This window comes from Mixophyes fleayi, chromosome 9 (genome assembly GCF_038048845.1).
Source record: "Mixophyes fleayi isolate aMixFle1 chromosome 9, aMixFle1.hap1, whole genome shotgun sequence".
Lineage (NCBI taxonomy): Eukaryota > Metazoa > Chordata > Amphibia > Anura > Limnodynastidae > Mixophyes > Mixophyes fleayi.
The window spans coordinates 28,154,725-28,180,250 of NC_134410.1; the positions used below are offsets into that span (position 1 = coordinate 28,154,725).

Below are 25,526 nucleotides of genomic sequence, written 5' to 3' on the forward strand. Positions count from 1 at the left end.
TTGCACAGGATTCTTTCCCTATATAAATCATCCAGTGCAAAACTCAGGATCAATGGGATCCTTTCGGACCTGGTCTGGATCTCCAACGGCACACGTCAAGGCTGCCCTCTCTCACCGTTAATCATTATTCTCTGTATGGAGGCACTGGCCAGGGCGATTCGCCAGATTGTTGATATAAGTTGTGTGCAGGTGGGGAATAGGGAGGTTAAACTAGCGTTGTTTGCAGACGACTTGTTAGCTATTGTCACACATCCAATTGTCTCCCTCCCGAACTGGATGACCAATTTCACAAAGTTTGCCCATCTGTCAAATTTCAAAATTAATTACTCAAAATCAGTTGCACTTAACATTTTACTGCCAGACCATATAGTGGGTTCCCTGAAGGCTTCCTTTCCCTTGAAAGGGTATCCGGCCTTTATCGATATTTGGGGATCGCTCTGTCGGACGACACCTCCAAATTATTTGGTTTGAATTACACTCCTCTCTTAGATAAAACACTCCAGGATTTGCAATCATGGTCCACACTAAAACTCTCCTGGTTTGGGAAGGGGAATGTCATCAATATGACTATCCTTCCTAAGATATTATATGTTTTACAGATGGTCCAATTAGAGTACCCCTGTGCTTGTTTGTGAATCTGCAACATATGGTTAAAGACTATGCTGGGGGGGCAGACGGCAAAGGTTTAAACATGATGTACGCTATAGACAAAGACATCAAGGAGGCTTACAGCTTCCACACTTATGGTGTTCCTACTAAGCTTCTATGCTCACTAGAGTTCTAAAGAGAACAAGACAAGTGGAAAGTAAAACGTGGCTTGTCATAGAAGGTCAGGGAATGCCAATCCCAATACACCTGATGCCGTGGCTGCTGACTATACCCAAACTCACACACCCCACTATTGGGCCCACACTGAATTGTTGGATGCAGATTAGGGTGAGCCAAAGTATCTCCACAATTATATATTCCCCTTGACTTCCTTTTTGGGCAAAAGGGACTTCTCACCTGGACTTCAGTTCAGTCAGTTTGCTGCTTGGACTCAGAGAGGTATCCAAGTTACCTGCTCAAGGATGCTATCATCTGAGAGTTTGGGGAACTCCAATCAGAAGTCTCACTTCCCACAAATGAACATTGGAAATATTTACAACTCCGTTCTCTTCTCCACACGAAGGGTACTTTAGCTAAGATCAACAGGCTGCTTACGCCTTTTGAGACTCTTTGTTGAAGATGTAACTCTTATATAGGTTCTCAACTCCATATCTGGTGGTCCTGTCTTAAGAGCTCTCCTTATTGGAACAAAATATTACACCTCTCTAAATTGATCACAGGTGCGGATGTGCCGACTGACCCTGGTTTCTGGCTCCTGTCGCTGTCCAGCATTCCCTACCTTACCTGCACCCAGGACACACGTAACCTTCCTAGCCTGCTTTCTCTGGCAATCTTCTGTCACATCTACTGGGTGAATCTTTCTTCAGTCAGTTTTCTTTCAAGTTGTTCAAAATAAAGAACAGAAAGTAATTATCTTTATTGAGTGCAATCTTGGGTATAGCTAATCTTGAAACTATATACTTTATCATTTATTATGATTCTTTAAAAACATCCTAATCAGTGTCCACAAGATATATACAAAAATTGAAAAAAAGTGAAATGAAACAGAAAGTATTTCATGTGATAGAGAAAAACAATATAGTGAATAAAATGTACTGAGTGTCTATTGAATATATCAAGCAGAGGTTAAAAATAATGATTGAATTTAATGGAGATTTTTTTTTATTTTTAAACAAGTTTTTATTAAACGGTCAGAAAATAGAAGACAATAAAATCCGAAAACAGTGGCACATAAAAAAGAAGCACAAGAAATCTCTCTTAATAGGAGTAAACAGTGTTCAGGGACAAAATCGATGTCACAATAGAAAGATCCAGCGTTTTATGTATTATAAGAAAAGTTCAAAGAAAAAGAAAGAAGCAAAAATCCAAATCCTGGTAATAACAGAGGGAAGAAAAGGGGGCAGTTTTTTCCAGTCAGAGGTGATTAGACAGGTAGCAGCAGATGTAATGTGGCGGGCCAATTTGTTCTGGTGTTTAGTTACTGAGGGTAAACTAAGGGGCAGGAGGACAAATTTTGGTTCAAGCGGGACATTAATCTGGATAATAGAATCTATTAGTGTTTTGAGTTCCCACAAGAAAAGGGTTAATTTCAGACAATTCCACCATATATGAAGAAATGAGCCTACGCCAGAGCAGAAACGTCAACAACTATCAGAGGAGTTGAGTAGAGGCGTAGAGTTTGTACATGTTTTCTTTTATTCAAAAACAGATTGAGCTAGAGGCGGCGTTATCTCGAATTTCAGTCCAGTCTTCGTCATCAAGGAGGTCGCCCAAGTCATGATCCCAGGCTACTTTGTGAGGATCACGGGGAGGAAAATTCGGAGTAGATGGTGGAAATCAGATCAGGCGTTGATGCTCGGAGCAGGCACAATGCTTCAACGGTGGTAGGGGGGCGAGAGGGAAGGCGGGATTTGACTGTAGAGTGGAGATTGCGGATTTGCAAATATTTAATGGGTATCTTTAAAGTGCCTTCTGTTGCCTGTTTTGGGTAGTGCAGAGCTCCAAGACTGCCCCCAAAATGGTGTCACTTGTGCCAAGCAGCTATAGTGGGGCGGAGAAGATTTGTAAAGTGACAGTATTGTGCGCTTTTTGATAAAAGCATGGAATTTGGCATGAGCTTCCTTAGTGTATACGTAAAAGATTTAGATATTGGGGCACGGCTGACTGGACCTAGAACAAAACTGGCGGCCATTTTTCAAAATGGTGCCCGTGAAGACTGAAAATGTTCTCATTTGCCTATATGGTCACCATTGGTATCAAATAATATGTTTTTGAGGTTGTGGAAGTCAAATACAATGTTATTAAAACTGTCAGATACACACATAGTAAGAGATTCAAGATCCATCTGATATTCAAACTATGATACTTCTACCAGACAAGAAAAATATTAAAAAAACAAAATTTGTTCTCAAAACTGTCCTATTACTATAAATATCACATTGAACTGTTTATAACACAATTATAATATAACAGTCCTTTACATTTATAATGAAACACATGTTTGATTTAGTCACATATCACAGCTGAAACACTGTCCTCCACAAAAACGCATAGCACTACAAGCAAGTCCTGAGGGTAAATGTATTAACCTGCGTTTTTTGCAAGTTGCCGATATTCTGCAACGTTGCAGGAGAAATTTAAAGTGGCAATGGCTTTAAAGGCAAGTTGTAATAACATTTTAGTTGACTTCAAAAACATATTATTTGATACCAATGTTAACCATATAAGCAAATAAGAACATTTTCCTAGTCTATATGAGCGCCATTTGGACAAATGGCCACCAGTTTAGTTCTAGGTCCAGTCAGCTGTGCCCTAATATCTAAATCTCTTCCATATACACTAAGGATGGTGCATACCAAATTCTATGCTTTTATCACAAAGTCATAGTTGCCTACTCTCCCGGAAGGTCCGGGAGACTCCTGAATGTCTAGGAGTCCTCGTAGACTCCCGGGAGAGCAGAGCAACTTCCTGGTTCCTGGTTAGTTGACTGGTGGGGGCGGGGCTTAGTGACACGGAACACGCGTCATCGCGTCCCGCTCTATAATAGGCTAAACTGACTGTGACATATTAGGGGGCGGGCCATGTAACATGTCCCGCTTGGGCACCCCCAAAATTGCCAGCGAGAACTCCCCTCCCGGAAGGGATCTCAAAAGTTGGCATGTATGCACAAAGTGCACAAGATTAATAGCTCTAGATAATCAATGTTTTATTTATAAAACACCAGCATATTCCGTTGCAGGCAGATAAAACAGGCTCCGGTTACAATACAGCAATATAACTATATATTGGCAGCAAGAGCTTACAATCTATGCTAGGTAAGATCTGAACACCATTCAGTCTGTGGCACGTTTTTAGCCACTGTGAACAGTACATAAGATATAACACAGGGATTGATTATCTCTGGACTGCAGTGTGCACAGCACTTCTTTCTGCATTTCCATTTCACTGTATGATAAAACCTACAGGCAGCTTTTCCATATGACCTCTGAACGGTATTTTCTGACTTCCTGTTCTACAGATCTCTCTTATTCACTGGAAACGAAACTTAGATTCACAGTTAGCTGCCTACAGAAAGTGCAGGAGCAGACAGAGCAGATGGCCTCACCTATTTATAATCCAGTAAGTAACGTGTCTTGTTTTCTGTTCATTCAGGTTGTCTCTGTGATTGGAAGAAAAATTGTGTGCTTGTTTTTAATCTTTGAAGGGGTTAAATCAACAAACATAAACCCTAATTAAAAGCAGATACTGAATGGATGATATAGTAAACTAAGGCTTGGGCAGTACCTGAATTCTCATTCTCTCTCTCACTATATCTCTCTCACTATATCTCTCTCTCACTATATCTCTCTCTCACTATATCTCTCTCTCTCACTATCTCTCTTTCTCTCACTATGGGGTAAATGTATGAATCTCCGGATTCTTCATCTCCGGCAAGTTCAGCGTCTTCAGCGCTTAAATTTAAAGCTGCGCTGCCTTGTAAAGGGGAGTCTCCCTTTACAAGGCTTTAAATATCTCTCACTATCTCTCTTTCTCTCACTATGGGGCCTATTTATTAAACTAAAAACTGTGTTCAAGCCCCGAAAGATTAAACGCAAAATTGTTGTTTACTATGACTGCATCGCTATGCTATCTGCTGCTTTGCATATATCTTCGTTTTACTGAGCAGTCCCCATAACAGTGTATGGGCACAGCTCAGTAACGCTATGTACCAACAGCCGAATTGGAAAAGAAAACATGTTAATGTACGCTGTGAGAAAACAAGTGCTACTGGACTGAGAACTTTGTACTCATCACCTGTTTCTTACGGTTTAATGTACTTTTAAATCCTTGGCCCAGTCTAAGTATATACACCAGAGCAACGGGGTATTATTTTTTCATGCTATTAGGTACATTTTGCCCTTGCTATTACCTGCAATATTGTATGTAGTATAAACATAAAGAATATTGCCATACTGTGTGAAAATAACAGGACAGCAGCAATCATTTTGCTTGTGTTAGCTAATGTAATTACCATTTGTCTCAAATGTTCATTGTTATGAGCTTACATTTGGTTTGTAATCAGAACAATGTCTGAGTTAACAAGCTGGCAGCCCGTGTTGACTAGTGTCAAATCCAATGTATGCTATCCGTGGATTGATGCCAAGCTTATACACAATCAAAGGAAATCTTCCTGCATGCATGCATTACGATCGATCGGAGAACAGAATATATCTCATCTGTATAGAATCTGCTCTGTTTAAATGCATACCAGGTTATACATTTATAGTAATTTTGATATGCAAAAATAGTTGATGAATCACAAGATCAGTTTCCTGACAAACCTGCGCTTGTACTTATTCTAGCATTATGGTGCAATTTCCTAAGGTAGTACATTATTTATAATCAGCTAATTCTGCAGATGCCATCTTTACTTCTGCTTTTAACATCCTCTGCAAAACTTCTTACCATTTCTAAAATATATACATATATCCCTGAGCATATTAAAATGTGAAGCATTCTTAAAGGTACACTACATTACATATAAAATATATTATCACTAGCTAGGTCAACAGGTAATCTGAGAGATAGTGAGGTTAGAACTTCTAAATGATATGCAAATTGGCTGAAATAGCATTGGGAAATGTATCAATGTGTATCAATATAAATGTTATTGTATCAAAATGTATCACAGATTCAGCTGCCGTAATACTGCTGATACAATGTGTCAAAAGTCTTATTGTTTCATGTAAGCGTGCAGTGTATCTAGCCAAAATAACTAATTGAGTCAAGCCATTCCATTGTATAATCAAGGTAACAGGGACAGTATGTCTAGCAGCTAAAGTGTCCAATGAGAGACCCCAGCTGTAAGGGAGAGGTTTGAGACATTTGACCCTACTTCCTGTGTATACAGCGAAGAATATAGAGAGAGGAGAATGCCAAGGAAGCGATTTTAGTTTGGAGGATCCTGGTGTACAAGACATTTGCGGAAAGGACTCTGGGCCAGGCATCGTGGTGCCGCTGGAGGAAACCCTACCAGGACAGGGTCTTTGTAAGCCAGTAACTGTTTTGCTAATTGTTAGTGGTAATATTGCAGGAGCATAAGACTCTGAAAGATGCTGAGATTATTAATTTGGAGTGCTGACTCCTAGAGGCTGCTGGAGGATACATGCTACTATTTATCCTGTAACTTGTGAACGTCTTGTAGTGTTGTGCTGTCGTAATAAAGCCTTATTTTGGATATATTCTGGTCTACCGGAGTGAGTTGAATCCCACAAAGGGTAACTGCCATCCCAGCTAAGGGTGGTATCCTCACTTACGCCAACTGAAGATGGCGTATATTAACATAATTTAAAAGATTTCACTGAAACAGCTCTGCTCCCAAGAGTAGAGCTGCACAGCGTATGTGTGGAGGGATCACATGATCCCTCCATGTCACATGCCTCAGGTTCTTTCATTCAGGGATCTGTGCGCATACCCGAGATTACCGGTCGGCACATGCGCACAGGGATTGATAGAGAATACCACGTCGCAAGCAGCACCGCACAGGGAGGAGAAGAGAAGACTCGAGTGAAAGGTGAGTCTTACACTTCACAGGAACAGTTGTTCCTGTGTTGAATTTTTAATAAATATGAGAAATCTTTCAATCCGCATCTGTGCGATGAAGTTTCATTCATATTTTGCGGTACTTTGTAAATAGACCCCTATATCTCTCACTATCTCTCTCTCTTTCTTTCACTATATCTCTCACAATCCCCCTCTCTCTCTTTCTCTCACTATGGGGTCTATTTAACAAGCATTTTTCCTGTGGTAAACCCCCGAAAACAACAGTTTTCGGGGGTTTACCATGAAATCACTATGTACCATTGAAGCATCGCCGCAGATATCTCAGATATCTGCTGCTTTGCATTTCCTATCGTTTTTCTGAGCACTCCCCATAACAGTGTATGGGAAGTGCTCAGAACCGCTATGTATGAAAGTTTAATTAGAGAAACTTTTCTCTTTTTTTACATGTTAATGTACGCCATCTGAAGCTGGCGCCATATGAAGCTGGAGCCATCTGAAGCTGGCGCCATCTGAAGCTGGAGCCATCTGAAGCTGGCGCCATATGAAGCTGGCGTACATTAACATATCTGAAACTTTCGCGCTGTCCAGCTCTGCTCTGAAGAGCAGAGCTGGACAGCGCATGTGTGGAGGGATCATATGATCCCTCCCTGTCAATCATCCTGCAGTTTGCCGGCCAGGATGTTACTGCGCATGCACCAACTATTCAGTCGGTGCATGCGCACTAACAAAAAAAGAAAAAAAAAAGACAAAAAAAAAAAGAGAAGATCATCGCAGCATTGAAAAATGAGAAAAGACTGCGATGATCAGGTGAGTCACTTCTCAGGGACAGCAGGTTATCGGCACTGCTGTCCCTGCAAAGTTTTTTAATACATAGCCGTTACTTTTCAATCCTTATCAAGGAGATAAGGATTGAAAAGTATCAAGTCAAAAAAACGAAGGGTCATAAATAGACCCCTATATCTCTCACTATCTCTCTCTCTTTCTCTCACTATATCTCTCACTATCTCTCTCTCTCCCTTCCCCCTCACTCTCTCTCTTTCTCTCACTATCTCTCTCTTTCTCTCACTATATTTCTCACTATCCCTCTCTCTCTCCCCCCTCTCTCTCTCCCCTCCCCCCTCTCTCTCCCCCCCCCCCCCTCTCTCTCCCCCCCTCCCTCTCCCTCTCCCACTCCCTCTCCCGGAAATATATAAACAAAATAAATAATTGGTAGAGATGGAGGGAATAGGCACGGCACTGAATTGCTGTAGTCCGTCTGACTTTTACATACTGACAGTTATAGAAGCTCTGACTGTAGATTCTGTTAGATATTCACAGACACACCCAAGTGGAATCTATTACAATTAAATATACACAAAATAAAATTTATTTATTTTAAAAAAAAAAATTAATATAAAAAAAAAAACACAAGAAAAGGCGTTTTTTTTATGAAACCCAGTGTCTCTATCACATCAAATGTTATTTAATTTAAGAATGTAATTTAATTAAGATATATTATACCTATGTAACCCCCTGTCTCCATGTGTGGAAGAAGGGAGGTATATGGGTGGGTAATACATCTCCTTACCTGTGCTCTCCCTGCCTAGGCTAACTCTTAGGTGTGGGCATTAGTGACCACAGGGTCCCCAGTACACACAGGTTGTACTGCTAAGTGTGCACACAGGTGTTGCTGTGTGGTGGTTGCGTTTTTCACCAGACCATCTCAATATTGCAAAATAGAAACTCTTTTTTTTTTTACACGCCTTCTCCATTCCAGCACAATGCTTGGGTTGAAAACAGTAAAACAAATATGTACAGTGTCTGCCTCCTCCAGCACAGTTCTTAACATGGAAACTTGTATATAGGACAGTCACATTTAAAATGGTGCCTCAGCACAAGCCTATCTCTTTCAGCAGTGTGTCCCTAAACCCTCCTCTGCAGGGGTAACATCACTCACTTGTTTGGATTTTGGCACTTACTTGCTAGTGTTCTCTCAGCCCTGCTCACCCCTCCTCTGTGGAGGTTAATGTCACTGCCTCTTTGCTCCAAGCAGGATGTCTCGGGATTCTCTCACTCAGATGCTGTGTTTCTTAGTCATGCTATTATATTTTGAGATAATGTGGTATATTCTCCCTGACTGAGGTCCCTAATCTATCATACAGACAGATTTTGAGATCATTTCTCCTGCAGATCTCTTCCATTTCACTCATATTCTCTCTGTCATGATGTATTTTGGCCCATGTGGCAGCAAGCCATTGACACGCACCCTGGGTTGCAAGGGGTATCCTGGGACCTCATTCCCTCTTTCCTGGGTCCCTGGACATCATTCTCTCACAATACAGGTTCTCACCAGCTCATATCAGCTTGATGTTGCTAAGCAGCCATTCCTGGTGTGTCTCCAGGGTTGCCAACTCTGAAATGAAAAACAAGCCCAAACCAATCCTAAAAAGCCCAAACTTACAAGGGACAGGGGTGTTATTGTAGCAAAAACTACAAAGTTTATTGTTCAATATAAAATAAATACCTCAACTGTGTCTTTGCCATTTAAATGAACCAAGAAGCCAGGTTTAAATAGGACTCTGCTTGTGGGATACAATTAACATGTATCCAGTAATCTATGTATTACTACTGTACCACTCCAAGTCAGGTATGGGTATGGTATAAGTGCATGAACACAGGCACGTAGCACTTACTACACATATCCACTACATAACAAACATATTTACCAATAAAAAGGCAACTTGAAATTCTATCAACAGAACTATAAGGAAGAACAAATATGTATGCAATAGTAAAAATAATAGCTTTAATTTCTCAGAAAAAAATTCCACAAATGAAACCAGTTATGATGCAGATATCAAAACATCAGACGACACTGGTCAATTTCACCACAATTTCCATCTATAGGCGCTGGGGTAAATGTCACTAGGTGCTTAGGCTGGGGCACAACCAGGAGCTATTACCCAGGACTGATACGCCTAGACTGGCATTCATCCTGAAGCATTACCCATCACTGACACTCCTAAACTAAGACCCAGAGCTAACGCCTATCACTGAGCAGAAGACATCACACAGCAATTAGGCTTCTAGACTGGGATCTAACTGGAAACTATTACATAGCACCTGCTTCACAAACAAGGAGGTCCTATACACACACACACATGAGACACAATGATGTGCATAGCTGTAAATGCAGACATAAAGCAGTATGAGGAGTGCAGGGAGTGAGAGTCAGAGGGAGATGCAGCAGTTGCCCCTGTAATCAGGGAACTGCGTCCTCTGCGGAGATCTCACCTCTCTGTTATATTGATAACACCAGCAGTATGGAAGTGACAGCATAGGACAAACAGAGCATAGTATAGAGCAGTGTGAGACGCACTGGAGCCCGGACATAAGCACCTGGATGAGGCGTCTTTCCAGGAACAGCTGGCACAGTGCACACAGCTCCTGCGCTGGACTTGGATGATTTACTTGTTGTAGTCTTGTGTTATGTCACCCGCTTTTTGAGATTGGCTGGAACTTTCCCTCTCAGAGGGGGCAGGGGCATATGGCTGTGCACTGATTGGCCTGTTTGGCTGATAGAACGGTGCAGCGTTCCAAAGGGGTAGAATTTCCTGGAGAAGCCGTCAGAAAATTGTAAGAGGTATTCTGGAGACCTTAGCTCGTTACATGTATTTGCAAAGACCAAAAACCCGCAACTAGCACAAAAAAACTGAAACTCGGGAAAAAAACAAGTCCAATTCCGCTTGTTATAAGCGGAATTGGCAACTATGCCTCTGAGTTCTAGTGCTGGGGCCACGCATTCAGTCACTGAGAGGAGTGTATAACACCAGAAGGGGTGTTACACCTGTTATCTATCTGTCTCTATCTCTCTCTTCGATAACATTAAAACCACCTGTGTTCGTTTCCATTGTGCCAACAAAACAGCTCTGACCCGTGGAGGCATGTACACCACAAGACCTCTGTAGGTGTCCTGTGGTATCTGGCAACAAGAAGTTAGAAGCAGATCCTTTAAGTCCTGTAAGTTGTGAGGTGGGGCCTCCATGGCTCTGACTTGTTTTTCCAGCAGATCCCACAGATGCTCGGATTGAGATCTCGGGAATTTGGAGGCCAAGTTAACACATTGAACTCTTTCTCATGTTCCTCAAACCATTCTTAAACAATTTTTGCAATGTGACAGGGCACCATTATCCTGGTAAAAGAGGCCACTTACATCAGGGAATACCGGTACCATGAAGGGGTGTACTTGGAATGCAACAATGTTTAGATAGGTGTACATGTCAAAGTAACATCCAAATGAATGCCAGAACCCGCGGTTTCCCAGCAGAACATTGCCCGGAGTATCACACTGCCTCCACCGGCTTACCTTCTTCCCATAGTGCACCCTGGTGCCATTTCTTCCCCAGATAATCAGTGCACACACACCCAGTCGCCCACATGATGTAATAGAAAACCTGATTCATCAGACCAGGCCACCTTCTTCCATTGCTCCATGGTCCAGTTCTGGCACTCACGTTCCCATTGAAGGCACTGTCGGGACTCGGCAGTGGACAGGGATCAGCATGGGCACTCTCACCGGTCTGTTGCCACACAGCCCCATACCCAGCAAGCTGCGATGCACTATGTGTTCTGATACCCTTCTATCATACCCAGCATTAACTTTCTCAGCAATTTGTGCTACAGTAGCTCTTCTGTAGGATTGTGCCAGACAGGATAGCCTTCGCTTCCCACGTGCATCAATAAGCTTTGGGCGCCGATGACCTTGTCGCTGGTTCATCAGTTGTCCTTCCTTGGACCACTTTTGGTAGGTACTAACCACTACATACCAGGAATAGCACAAAGACCTGCCGTATTGGAAATGCTCTGACCCATCACAATTTGGCCCTTGTCAAAGTTGCTCAGATGTTTACACTTGCCCATTTTGCCTGCTTCCAACACAGCAACTTCAAGAACAGACTGTTCACTTGCTGCCTAATATATACCACCCCTTAACAGGTGCCATTGTAATGAGATAATCAATGTTGTTCACTTTACTTGTCAGTGCTTTTAGTTGGTGTAGTCTGAAATTTCCAGGTACTGTACCAAGTTTTAAAGGTTTGTCCAGTAAATGTCCTTATCTTTCAGTATAGTAGGAACTGTACAGTACCAATTCTCTGTTCTGTGTATTAAATGCAATTCTCACAGTATAGCAGTGTTTCCCAAACTGTGCGCCTAGGCTCCCTGGGGTGCCGCGGCGATCTCACAGGGGTGCCTCGGCCAGGGTCAGTGGTAAGCAAGGCGGGGGACTACTTGGTAATTATTTTGGGTTAGGGGTGCCTTGAAAAAATTGTGGAAACCCTAAGGGTACCTTGAACTAAAAAAAGTTTGGGATCCACTGCAGTATACACTAACACCTTTTACAAGTTAATTTAGTTATTGAAAAACTTATTGTGAGATTAGATTATTACATTATCAACCAAGGTCATTAAACATGACATGATGTTGATTGCAGTGCACTAAATTCCATCTAGATAGTATTGCATTTGATATGCTTAGATGCACCTAGTCAGCAGCAAAGTGTCTGCAAATAATTTCAAACAATTGTATTTCCTGGCCTATTTGCCACATGAAACTGACCGTTGTGTACTTCCTGAAAAGGCCAAAATAAGTACAGAAAACATTCCCTGATGTCCCTCTCCTCTCTCCTAATAAATCCCCCAAACGGCCAATCATATAAAATAGCTGCGATATGAGCGGTGAGAGATGATCTGATGGCTAGTATACAAACCAGACCCTAATCTGATGGCTAGTATACAAAAAAGACCCTAATCTGATGGCTAGTATACAAACCAGACCCTAATCTGATGGCTACTATGCAAACCAGACCCTAATCTGATGGCTAGTATACAAACCAGACCCTAATCTGATGGCTAGTATGCAAACCAGACCCTAATCTGATGGTTAGTATGCAAACCAGACCCTAATCTGATGGTTAGTATGCAAAACAGACCCTAATCTGGTAGCTAGTATACAAACCACACCCTATTCTGATGGCTAGTATACAAACCAGACCCTAATCTGATGACTAGTATGCAAACCAGACTCTAATCTGATGGCTAGTATGCAAACCAGATCCTAATCTTATGGTTAGTATGCAAACCAGACCCTAATCTGATGGCTAGTATGCAAACCAGACCCAAATCTGATGGCTAGTATGCAAAACAGACCCTAATCTGATGGTTAGTATGCAACCATCAGACCACCCGTCCCTAATCTGATAGCTAGTATGCAAACCAGACCCAAATCTGATGGCTAGTATGCAAACCAGACCCTAATCTGATGGCTAGTATACAAACAAGGCCGTAATCTGATAGCTACTATGCAAACCAGACCCTAATCTGATGGCTAGTATACAAACAAGGCCGTAATCTGATAGCTACTATGCAAACCAGACCCTAATCTGATGGCTAGTATGCAAAACAGACCCTAATCTGATGGTTAGTATGCAACCATCAGACCACCCGTCCCTAATCTGATAGCTAGTATGCAAACCAGACCCTAATCTGGTGGCTAGTATACAAACAAGGCCATAATCTGATGGCTACTATGCAAACCAGACCCTAATCTGATGGCTAGTATGCAAACCAGACCCTAATCTGATGGCTAGTATACAAACAAGGCCATAATCTGATGGCTAGTATGCAAACCAGACCCTAATCTGATGGCTAGTATGCAAACCAGACCCTAATCTGATGGCTAGTGTACAAATGAAACCCAATCTTATATCTTAGAATACAGACCCCAGGAGACAGTGGTAAGAACTTGCCAAATTTGACCTGAAGTTTCTACTATTTTAAAGCCATTAATGGGACTCTGGTAGATAACCTGGTCTGTGTTTAAGGTTTTTGCTGTCACTACAACTGTCATGTGCAGAGTGGGGGAGACACCAAAGTTAGTACATTTCTAGATGTCACTCTCAGCCCTGTACCCACTTTCCTCCTCGGTCCTCCACATGGCAGACGTCAGGCTGGGAAGCTGCAGATCAGTAAGTTTAGCTGTGTGTCTTTGCTGCAGTAAACAGATGTGAGGTGATTTGTGAGTTACTTATTAACCTGTCCTTATGATAATGTCTGAATATAGGTTGCTGCAATCTACTGTCTTTAACTCCATTAACTACTACATTACTGTTTGATCACTCTACCATGGCCCAGTTAAAGCTGGAATCACATATATAAAGTTTTTTGGTACATTTTGTGCCTTTATAATATGAAGTTAAATGAATCTGATGTCATTTCCCCAGGATGTCCTCCAGTTAACTCATTGTTCTCTTAACAAAACCATTCTGTGGGGAAGATTAGTATGGCTGCCACTACAAAAAAGTGTTTCTTAACTGTAACTATTTGGTTGCTGCTTTTTCTTAAGGAAAATGTAACCTGAACTCTGAGTGTGAGCCAGTCAGTCACTAAGATCCTTAGTAGTTACATCATGGTAGAGGAAGTAGGTTGAGGGAGGTATGCTAGCATACCTCCCAACTGTCCTGATATAGATGGATCAATGCCTATTCTTTTGTCCTGACTGCCGGAACATTTGGAATTGTTGAGAGGTGTGTTCCAGTGAGAGGTATGCTTGGCAATTCAAGGTAGTTTTTAGGGGAGGGCATGATTGCTTGGACAGCTTTACGCAATAGGAAGGCCAGGCACATTCTCAGGGTAAATGGCATGACCCAATGTGGCATGACCACATACCCTTTCGGGAGCTTGCGGCAGTTAATTCCCCATCATCAACTGCTGGTAGGTAATGCTTACTGAGAAAAGGTGCATTCCAAAACCTCTCTGCTCACTATATCCTGTGTCATTTGACTGTGGTTACCAAGGCGATCACATGACACTTTGTAAACTAAATTATTAATTGTGTCTCGAAGAAAAAAATAAGGAAAATCGAATAAAACAATTTGGCCTTACAGGTATCCAGATTGATATATGTTAAAAAACACACATCATTTTTTCATTCAAGTGCTTAAATTAATTACAATATGTGAATGGGTTAGGGGTTAATTGATGCCAATACTACATCACATGACACTTGCTCTGTTAAAGTTTTTAACCTATGTCTGTTGGCCTTTATCCCTGAAACAAAACTCAAGTTCAGCTTCTACAAAAAGTTTCCAAATATACTGGTCATGTTATTTTAGAGGTCTAGTTAATGTGAAATCCAAGGATGAGTGAAAGAGAAAGGAATGTGGTAAATACACAGGTAAGGCCTGATCCTTTTTGTGGATGAATAGGCTGATTTCACAGCTGACAGTTGTCCCTGGTCTACAGGAAAAGACCCAGATTTAAATATTTTTCCCTGTGGAATCTTTGTCCCAAAGAATGTGAGAGATTTATGAAAATCATTGCAAAGGAAAATGGTATGTTACCCATAGCAGCCAATCAGATATTTGCATTCATTTTGTAAACCTCACTAACCAGAGTCCAATGGAATCTCATTAATATTCTAATGAAGAATATAAAATAGGGAGAGCATTCTAGCTACCTTTATATATAATACAGATGAAATCTTTACTAAACTGCGGGTTTGAAAAGTGGAGATGTTGCCTATAGCAACCAATCACATTCTAGTTATCATTTTTTTAGTACATTCTACAAAATGGCAGTTAAAATCTGATTGGTTGTTATAGACAATATCTCCACTTTTTCAAACCCGCAGTTTAGCAAATATACCCCTTAGTGTCTGATATACAATACAGAGCCCATTATAGCGAACAGTGTATAAAACACAGGACATACTAGTGAACACTACATGGGTGGAGTACAGAATAATGATGATCATTATTCCGACAAGACTTACCCCGACTCTTCACAGCGAAAGGCTCCTTCACGACCAGGGCTCCAAGAATACTGATGTGACAACCGACTGCCAGGCATCGTGGCGAATGAAGAAGCCGGCGAGAGTTGATGACGTCGCTAAACCAAATTTCATTCGACTATGTTTCCTCACCAATTTTGCCGTTAACTCCTTTGTTTCACAATCCCTTGTCCCCTCCAGGATCTCCTCAAACCGCCTTCAAGATATGGATTCAGGCAGGGATCTACCGTGCCGCAAAGCTGATGTGCTATGCAGGTGTGACTTCCTTCTGTGATATTCCAACCAAACCGGGCCTGCCGAACTCCGAAATCTGGGACTATATTCAGATTAACCATTTCTTAGTTTCTGGTCTTCCTTGTAAAGACACTGCCAAGTCATTATGTTCCATGTCCCGTTTCCCATCTCACCTGCTATACAAATTCCTTATAGAAAATCTATTTAGCTGTCTGTCTGAGTGGTAGAGATGCCCTGCACACCTGATGAGAATCTACCATGGGATCTCTGGCTCTTGCTTGCAATGTAATAGTAGTCCTGGTGCCCTCTTTCAAATATGATGGGATTGTGCTCTGTTACGCCCATTTTGGACCCAGGTTATTGCTATCTCTAGGGATGTCCTGGGGGAGATGGTGCCTGATACTCCTGCTTTCTGGCTTTTTAACAAGACAAATGTTCCAGTGTCCTGCTTCAAAAAGTCTCGCTTGAAGTTCCTAAATTCGGCAACCAAAGCGGTGATCGCAGTCCATCGAAGGTCCCTTCCCACTGGTACCGGATTGGTTCCGAAGATTGGAATATTACAGGGCAATGGATGAATTACTCCTGTCCTCTGGTGAAAAATTTGAGGCTTATTATGCTATTTGGGGACTCTGGTTGGAATTTGTAGACTCTAAACAATATATGACTCTCAGTCACCCGCCTAGGAGGACTCCATGTCCTCCCTGTGCGCTCCCCCTGGGGTATTTAACTCGCTGTCTCCCCTGCTGGGCTTCAGTAATCCCACCATCTGAAGACTGTATCCTATCCCTTCCCCCCATCTACCTTCTTTCCTTTCCTTTACTGTCTATTCACCCTTTCATTTTTATTATGCCTTTTCATAAGATTTTGTCAAGGATGCAGTGTATTGCATTTATTCTTATGTTCATACATGGTGTTATACCCTGGTGCTGTTTCTATGTCTTTGATTGTATGCAGGAGATGGGGGGTTGTTCTTTCTGTTTCTTCGGAATATAGAGAACCTTGCAAACATCTCTACTTTCACTTATTGCTGTCAGTAGCTTCCGTCTTTTTGCCAGCCATGTCCTCTCTCATGTATGATACTTGTCATAGTACCTTGTTATTGTTTCTGTCCATTCCCTTTGTGTTTTATATGTGTCTTTAAAACTCAATAAAAAGTTATTTAAAAAAAAAAAAAAAAAGAATTACAGACATAAAGATTGTTAAAGAAGCCTGGTGTACACAGAACTCTTCCTGACCCAGGAGCTGTTTGAATCCGGAAGCAGTATTATACTATTTGCATTGTTTAACTCTTTATCTTATAAACCCTGAAAAAGAGGAACTATCACTTTCTTTATCTATTTTTGTCACCTGCCCTACTAGGTGAAAGTGAAAAGTCCCTCTCCCCACCTACCTGCACTGGGGCCCACAGCTCACTAGTTCCGCCTCTGCATAAAGGGTTACAATTTTAGAAAGTCTTGGTGGGAGCAGCACCGTTAACTGTAATTTAACCTAATTTTAAAGTAACTTTCATGTTTTTATTAAAGTAGCAATCCCGAAAAAAGTCATGTGTGTTTTTTTTCTTTTTACATAAATCACTGTGGCAGGGTATAAGAAGTATGTTAGTGTTTGCCGTTATATTTAGTGGTCAAAGTGAAAATGTAGAAGTGGCGATATGTAAATGTAGACGTGGTGTTTTGAAAAATGTATTGGGAATATAAGTTTTACAATGAAGGCAGCAGGAGAAGTGACGGCATGGTATACATCATCATTTATTATATAGCGTCACATCAGTCCCTGCCCCAGTGGAGCTTACAGTCTAAGTTTCAGACACAGACAGACTAGGGTCAATTTTGATGGCAGCCAATTAACCTACTGTTTTTGGAGTGTGGGAGGAAACCGTAGTACCCAAAAGAAACCCACGCAAATACGGGGAGAACATACAAACTTCACACAGATAAAGCCTAGGTCGGAAATTGAACCCTAGTGCTGTGAGGCAGAGGTGCTAAGCATTAACGTACTGCCCATATACTACCGTATATACTCTCAGTTCGACCACTGATCATAATTCTTGACAACTATGGCAACCACAGTAACATGACACATGATGTGATAAGGAGAGAGGCTTTGGAATTCGCCTCTGAGCTCTGTCTGTACTGTGACAACCTCCTTTTCCCCCCTCTGTCATCACATGACACACACATTGAGAGCTGTGAGCCTTTGCCTGAATAGCAGACTGAGTCTGCCTGTCTCTGGCAGCCATTTTTGTTTGCCAAGCAGAGATGTATTGAAAAGAAGATAATGATTTGTAGGAAAATAGCTAAGAAGAACGAGTTACATCTTTAAAAGGTACTTAACTTGCTGTTTAAAGGGGAAAAAAATCTTTAAGGGGGGTTTGGTGCTTTAACATATGAAAAGCACAGTTTAGTCATTGCCTAAATAAACTAGACAATATAATGACCTAGCTGCCTACACAGTATATGTCATATGCAGTGTTATAATGTCACTTCACGATGACAGTCCCAGCACTGTTGCAGGTAAGAGGTAGAACTGTTAATTATCACAACGCTTCAGTATGGCATGGTCTGTGGCAGGAGCAAAACTTGATTCACTGCAAACGGTTTCCTACATAGGATGCAGTGAACAAAGTAGCACACGGCTAAATAATTGTATTCCCTGAAATATTATGTTATATTAGAAAAAACTGTTAAACGTATCTGGAGATGGAGTATTCTAATGTGAAAACAATTTTATCTTCAAGGAAATAGAAACCTTCTATAGATGTTACAGAAAGGTGGGCTGAAAAAATTCCCCAGAATATGACTTAACAGGACTTCACTGAAAGCCTTTCTCTGGAAAATTGCACAATATGACTTCACACCTCTTAGAACAGACACAATAATTCCACAATAGTCTCCTGAAAACTGTGTGCAGTAAAATCTGCACAACTTCCTTCATAATTGTTCATTACAATGCAGATAGGGATAATAGATATAAGAAGAAGCAGTGTGAGCTTGAGTGTCCAGAGCAATTCTCAGTTCATTGGTTTTCACAGTGTGCCGATATATAGCATAATCCCAGTTCTCTGTTCCAGACTGACTGCCCACAGAGCATGAGCTAATCATTGATACAGACGAGGGCATCATCCTAAGGACTCTGCATATAAATAACCAAAGAATATTTAACCACATTATTGTATAGTCATCATTAACGGTATGCCAGGTTGTAGACAGGGCACAGTGGTGGAAATGTTGCCCTCCGTCAGTAGATTTAATGACAGTAAAAATAATAACATGATCAGTAATAGGTTGGATGTATTAACTTTATTTCATGTCACTGTAATCTTTCCATATCAGTTTAGCAAGAGCCTCTCATCACTACTCTATTGGGTACTCGACCCCTTCCATTGTCTCTCGCCTGGCCCCTGCTTGCCTTCATTCCCTTCCCTACACTCCGTCTCTGCAGCCCCATCCTCACACAAGAGCACAGGTCACTGCTTTGAACTGTACAATATTATTGGCTACAGGTTGTGTTGTTCTATCCCCACAAATTCAAAACAGGTTGCACAGGGATGAAATGTAGATGACATTTAATAACCAAAACATGCTCAAACCCCGATGTGCCCTAAAATAAAGACCGACACTACTAAACATTTCATGCACCGTGTCTGTCATTTGACCCTGAGTATTTTTGTTTAAATCGCTTATTTACAAAAACTGCACTCTTTTGTCCTCTAGTTTGCTGACAATGTAGTTTTTCTATATATTTTTGAAACATTGTAAACCATTTGTTAGTAAGTGTTGGAAATCGGAGGTAACCTTTAATAACTCTAATTATGGCACTGCTCGGTGTCTATTTTGGACACAAATTGATTCTTAATATATAATATAATATATATATAACATATGGATCTCTAAGTATATTGCCCACATTTGCTGCAAGAATTGATTACCTGACAGCGGGTGGTGTGGTGGGTTGTGGCTGGGAGTGAGTGGATGGTAGTCGTGTAATGATAAACCAAATTATTGATGGAAGTGCTGGTATGTCAGGCAATCTTTAATAACTGAAGTAATATTAACACATAACATAAACAATTGAGATGACAAAACTCATAGAGTATTATCAAGAATAAAAAATAAAATATAAACTCTATGTGAAGGAACAGGACGGAGATCGTTTACGCTATCCCTGCATTTACAGCTTAAGATAAGTGATTATCTGTTTCATGTGTGCACATACCAGTAAAAAAACAGTTTATATTGTTATCATATTGGCACAGCAATAAACGGCTGTTCAACGGTAGACAGAACACCAGGACATAACAGGACTATTACCAGTCTGGCTTTTCTATAACATCCACTATACCAGGGGTCAGGGAACTTTTTTACCTTTTACCCCAAAATATATTTAGATACGCCGACGTTACCCCCTTGATTTCAAAGGAAGGAAATCATATATTATTAATTATTGGAATTCATTTTATTGAATCTATTCAAAATTTCTTTGAAAGCTTCAACTTCAAAACTTCAGGTTTTGGAGAAATGATGTTGCTTCATTTTTGATACGAGAGCATCAATATTGGGGCATTTTGATGTCAGAGCAATTTGGATACAGTCTTCAGCGTCCAATCGATTTCTCTGCTTTGTTTTTATGTTCTTTAGAGTGGAAAATCCTTGTTCACAAAGGTAGGTTGTTGCAAAAGGCAGCAACTTTTTTACTGTCTCCTCATGTGCAATTTTGAATGCCTTTGCAGCTGTTGACATCCAAAAATATGACAGCTCTGCTTTGTTTTCAAATGCAATACGTGCTTCATTATTGCATCGAAGCTCAAGCTCTTCTGGTACAACAGCAATTTCACATTTAAAGGGGTCTACAATCCAACTGACAGCATGTGAATCGGCAGCATTACCCCCAGGAATTTCATTTTTACCCCATTTGGGGTAATTTACCCCTGTTCCCTGACCACTGCACTATACAACGCAACTTGTGAACTATCACTTAATGTGGATTATATTCTATCTATAGGAGAGCTGAACAGACCTCTGTTCCTGTATACCTAGTCCACCCAGGACTTTACATCATCACTTTACAAGTTGGAAGTTGCTATATTTATCCTCCCTTTGGGAGCAATTATCCTTTTCCTCTGAAATACAATGATACCTGAAAAATAAGATCTATACCAGAATATTATCCTTAATACAATACTAGCAGGTGGCTCTATTCCAGTTTTGCATATATTGCGGTTTTAATTATTCTTATTTTATGTTTTATTTTATGTTTTATTTTTTATTCTTGATAATACTCTATGAGTTTTTCATCTCGATTGTTTATGTTATGTGTTAATATTACTGGCATAGCGGTTAGCACTTCTGTCTTACAGCACTGGGGTCATGAGTTCAATTCCCGACCATGGCCTTTTTCTGTGAGGAGTTTGTATGTTCTCCCTGTGTTTGCGTGGGTTTCCTCCGGGAGCTCCGGTTTCCTCCCACACTCCAAAAAAACATACTGGTAGGTTAATTGGCTGTAAGCTCCAATGGGGCAGGGACTGATATGAGTGAGTTCTCTGTACAGCGCTGCGGAATTAGTGGCGCTATATAAATAAATGGTGATGATGATGATTGCCTGACATACCAGCGCTTCCATCCAAAATTTGGGTTACTTCTTCTCGAGACATAGCACTACTATGTCCATTGGAGGCAGCTAGTCTAGTCCGACAGAGTTATAGATCATTTTGATATCGAAATTGATTGTATCAGTCCCACAGAGCGCCCTTTTTTCTTTGCCTTTCTTCTTTTGTTGTGTAAGTGGCCTGGTTGTGAGCTGGTTGGAGGAGAATAGGGTGGCTGGCTTGTTGAGGAGAGAGTGTTTTAGGATGGGTAACATTTAGTTGCTGATGAAGTGCTAGTCGAGATTACAAAAAAAAAAAAAAAAAAAAAAAGAAAACTATAAGGTGATACAGTGATTATTTTTGTTATATCTTTGCAGGGAGTTCCCTTCCAGAGTGCAGTACTTGGGGGGATTACGGAAGGAAAAAGGGTGACTATCCAAGGACAAGCCCACAGCCATGCCAAGAAGTGAGTTACACAGCTGCGCAAAGGGAGGAAGGATGGGTGAATTATAATCCATACCCTGCTCACTGCATATGAAATGCATTTAAAGCAATGCCAGTGGTTAACCAGCCTTATTTTTAGGTCTTATAACTTTATTATGCCATAGATATATTTGGTAAGAATATACTGAGGAGACCTATAATGCTTGTGGTTAGAGGGCAGCTGCCAACTTTAATACCTGAGCTATTAAAAATGATAGTACCTACGTCCCTAAAAATACCCAATAAAGCAGAAGTAGGTAACCTTTGGCTCTCCGGTTGTTAAAGGACCATATGCCGTAGGATGTGTCACCACCCTCAACAGCTGGGATCCCTGGACCTACAAAGCTGGAGAACTACAGGCTGCCTCAACCTGCAATAGTTTGTTGCCTTCATTTGTGTATGTCCATATTTAAATGTTAATGAATGTTTTAAACATGGTAGAAATGGTTTGCTGTGGTTATTATATTAAAAAAATAAACAAAATGTATAAAAACAATAAATATATAAAATATATATATTTAGGGCCCTTACAATTGGAGTAAAAAGAAACATGCTTTTACTGGCATTTTTGACATTTGTTAAACGCATGGAACGCTTTACATTTAATGATCCCGTACCCACTAGTATTTGCGTTTGTGGCGAAGCAGCTTTTTTTTTATGTCACTGCCGGCCCCATTTACTTACTTGCTGTGAACAAATTGGGATCAATGTAGAGTCCTCCATTTACACCCCCTAACTGCAAGTTCTGGTTCCCACTGCACGTCATGCGATGTTATTGGCACAGTTCAAAGAATAAAAAAAACTGGGAAATTTACTACGGTACACAGAGAAGTTATTATCATTTTAGAAAAAATATAGCAAAAAATGGTAAATGTTTGGTTACGAAGGTATGAAACACCCAGTCATAAAGTTGTTTTGCCAGTAATACAAGGAACTTGCTTGTATTTTCTCTGTTTTGTATCTTCTTGCTTGTATTTTCTCACCAGTGGGGAGGGATCTAAATCTGTCTCTTTTTGTAGGTTTGCTGTGAACTTTGTCTGTTACAACAGTGACATTGCATTTCACTTTAACCCCCGATTTGACGAGGGCAATGTCATCGTCTGTAACACAATGCAGTGCAAGAGCTGGGGCTCCGAGGAGAGGAAGAACCACATGCCTTTCAAGAAGAACACATACTTTGACATAGCCATTACTGTGCTTGGACATGCCTTTCAGGTGGGTATCTCTAGGTCAACGGTCTCTTGGAAAATCAATGTAAGTGCAGCAAGCTTTCCCTACTGTAGAGAACCTGTCATGCAGCCACACATTAACAGATATCCGAAGAGACAACGTATAATTAAACATGTTACATGTTACAAAGCCCCCTGATCCTTTTCACACAACACACCCTAATCTGCTAGCCCCACCCAGTTTCTACCAAGTCACACCCCTTTTGGAACAGTTAGGATATATGCATTTAGTGTACATGATGCTATATTTCATAGATAGTTAGAAATATACTTGAATATTAATGAGAGAGTAAACATCCTAAATACTGATGGGGTCATGTTCACTGTACTCCTATCTGCAGCTTTCAGCCATTGGGTCTGAGTCATCATAAGCTCTCACAAGCAGGGCCCTCCCTAGCCTCTATTTTTTGTCTGCATGTTCTCCAGCCACTTTCTCTGTTTCATTTCTACACGTTCTCCAGCCACGTTCTATGTTTCATGTCTGCACGTTCTACAGCCACGTTCTCTGTTTCATGTCTCCACGTTCTCAGCCACGTTCTCTGTTTCATGTCTCCACGTTCTCAGCCACGTTCTCTGTTTCATGTCTGCACGTTCTCCAGCCACATTCTCTGTTTCATTTCTCCACGTTCTCCAGGCACGTTCTCTGTTTCATGTCTGCAAGTTCTCCAGGCACGTTCCCTGTTTCATGTTTGCACGTTCTCCAGCCACGTTCTCTGTTTCATTTCTCCACGTTCTCCAGCCACGTTCTCTGTTTCATGCTTGCACGTTCTCCAGCCACGTTCTCTGTTTCATTTCTCCACGTTCTCCAGCCACGTTCTCTGTTTCATGCTTGCACGTTCTCCAGCCACGTTCTCTGTTTCATGTCTCCACATTCTCCAGCCACGTTCTCTGTTTCATGTCTCCACATTCTCTAGCCACGTTCTCTGTTTCATGTCTCCATGTTCTTTGTATGTTTTGCAGTATTGACTTCAGGCACTGCAGAGTTTTGTGTAAATAAAGGATGATGATCGCATGAAATTAGTGTCACAGGCTTAGGCATGTTAGCAGGAACTGTAAGGTAGAAAGAGTGATTTATTAACTGCAAACAAACATGAACCTGCAACGCCTCTTTATTTGCACAGGTGGGCCTCTTGTCCGCCTAGCACATTGAATGTGCACCCCCACTTTATGGTTCTTGGAACCTCCCTGGAACACAATCAGTTTGTTTAGCTATAAAAGTTTTAAGATCCCCTTCTGAATGTGCATGGTTGAACGACAGTCCGACCACACAGGACCAACTTTTTTGTTTTTCTCAAAAATTACTGCTTGGTTTATCCTCACTTATATCCTAGATTAATGATGGAAAGACATTCTGGTGATGGCTTAATTGAAGATACAGTAGAAGTCTAAAATTGTTTATGTAAATAACTCCATGTAAAATGGTTTCCTATAAAACATGCCCTGGTTATACGTATATATTTTTGGGCATGTTGGTTATCCTACCCTCCAATCAGCATTATGGATACACCCGTTTTGTATGGTATCAATCACTGCTGTACAGATCGCTACAGGCTGAAGCAAGAGTGAGCACATGGGGAGCTGGGGGTACCATAAAGGTCCCCATGTATGGTACCCCCAGCTCCCCATGTGCTCACTCTTGCTTCAGCCTGTAGCGATCTGTACAGCAGTGATTGATACCATACAAAACGAGTGTATCCATAATGCTGATTGGAGGGTAGGATAACCTGTTGCATGAACATCATGAATACATTTGCAGTGTTCACTGCATTTATCCTTAGTATTCCATGGTGTTGATCTCTGAAAACTGGCACTTTACAAGGCAGGGAGTAGATCATCGGGAACTGAAGGAATCATGGGTCAGTCATACGTGGAGTAACGTCTTTAAATTCGGAATTCCAAGAAGAGAGCCGCTTAGATTACAGCTGAAGAGGCCCAGTTCTGTTTTGAGATCTGGTTTCTTTTTAAATCATTGCAATCTCATAAGGCAAAATGCTGTGATCATAATAGTTTTATTATTCCATAGTTTTATTCAAGGGAGGTGTCTAATCTTGCAAAAGAGAAGCAGATGTTCATGTTGTCGAGGTCTCGGTTGAAATATGTGGATTACAGTGTAATCGATCTTTACAATGCATAACATGATGTCTTCCAGCTGGAATGATCTAATTTAGTTCTGCTTGACATGTACAATAAAGAATATGGGAGGGTCATTGACATCACAAAGTATTGAGCATTGGAAGCAAAAAAGTTGGAAGATGAAAAAAAAAATACTTGTTTCCGTTATTTGTATTAACAGGAAATGTATAAGATCTGACACAGCATTGGAGCAGCTATAGTAATTTATAGCATTAAAGTGTTGTTGTCAGATAAGAAATTAGTAATTCCTGTATTTAGAAGGAAAATACCCTATTTGTAAATAGGGATTACATTTGCTTTAGATTTTTATGTGTTACGTAAAACATATGGTGATAGAACATTCAAAAAGAAGTTTCTTGTTTCTCTACATACTTAGATATATATAT

The 25,526-nt window shown here is 40.9% G+C and overlaps 1 protein-coding gene across 3 annotated transcripts in view; it reads left to right on the forward strand.

Annotated features, from left to right (window-relative positions):
- Positions 1–4,083: 4,083 nt before the first annotated feature.
- The window catches only part of LOC142102335 (galectin-4-like), a 30,031-nt gene continuing 8,588 nt past the window's right edge, over positions 4,084–25,526 (forward strand). For all 3 annotated transcript variants that reach the window (XM_075187144.1, XM_075187145.1, XM_075187146.1), the window contains exons 1-3: positions 4,084–4,227; positions 21,673–21,761; positions 22,798–22,993. In XM_075187144.1, the coding sequence (XP_075043245.1) occupies positions 4,087–4,227; positions 21,673–21,761; positions 22,798–22,993 (426 nt within the window). In that variant the 5' untranslated portion in view covers positions 4,084–4,086. The remainder of the gene's footprint in view (positions 4,228–21,672; positions 21,762–22,797; positions 22,994–25,526) is intronic.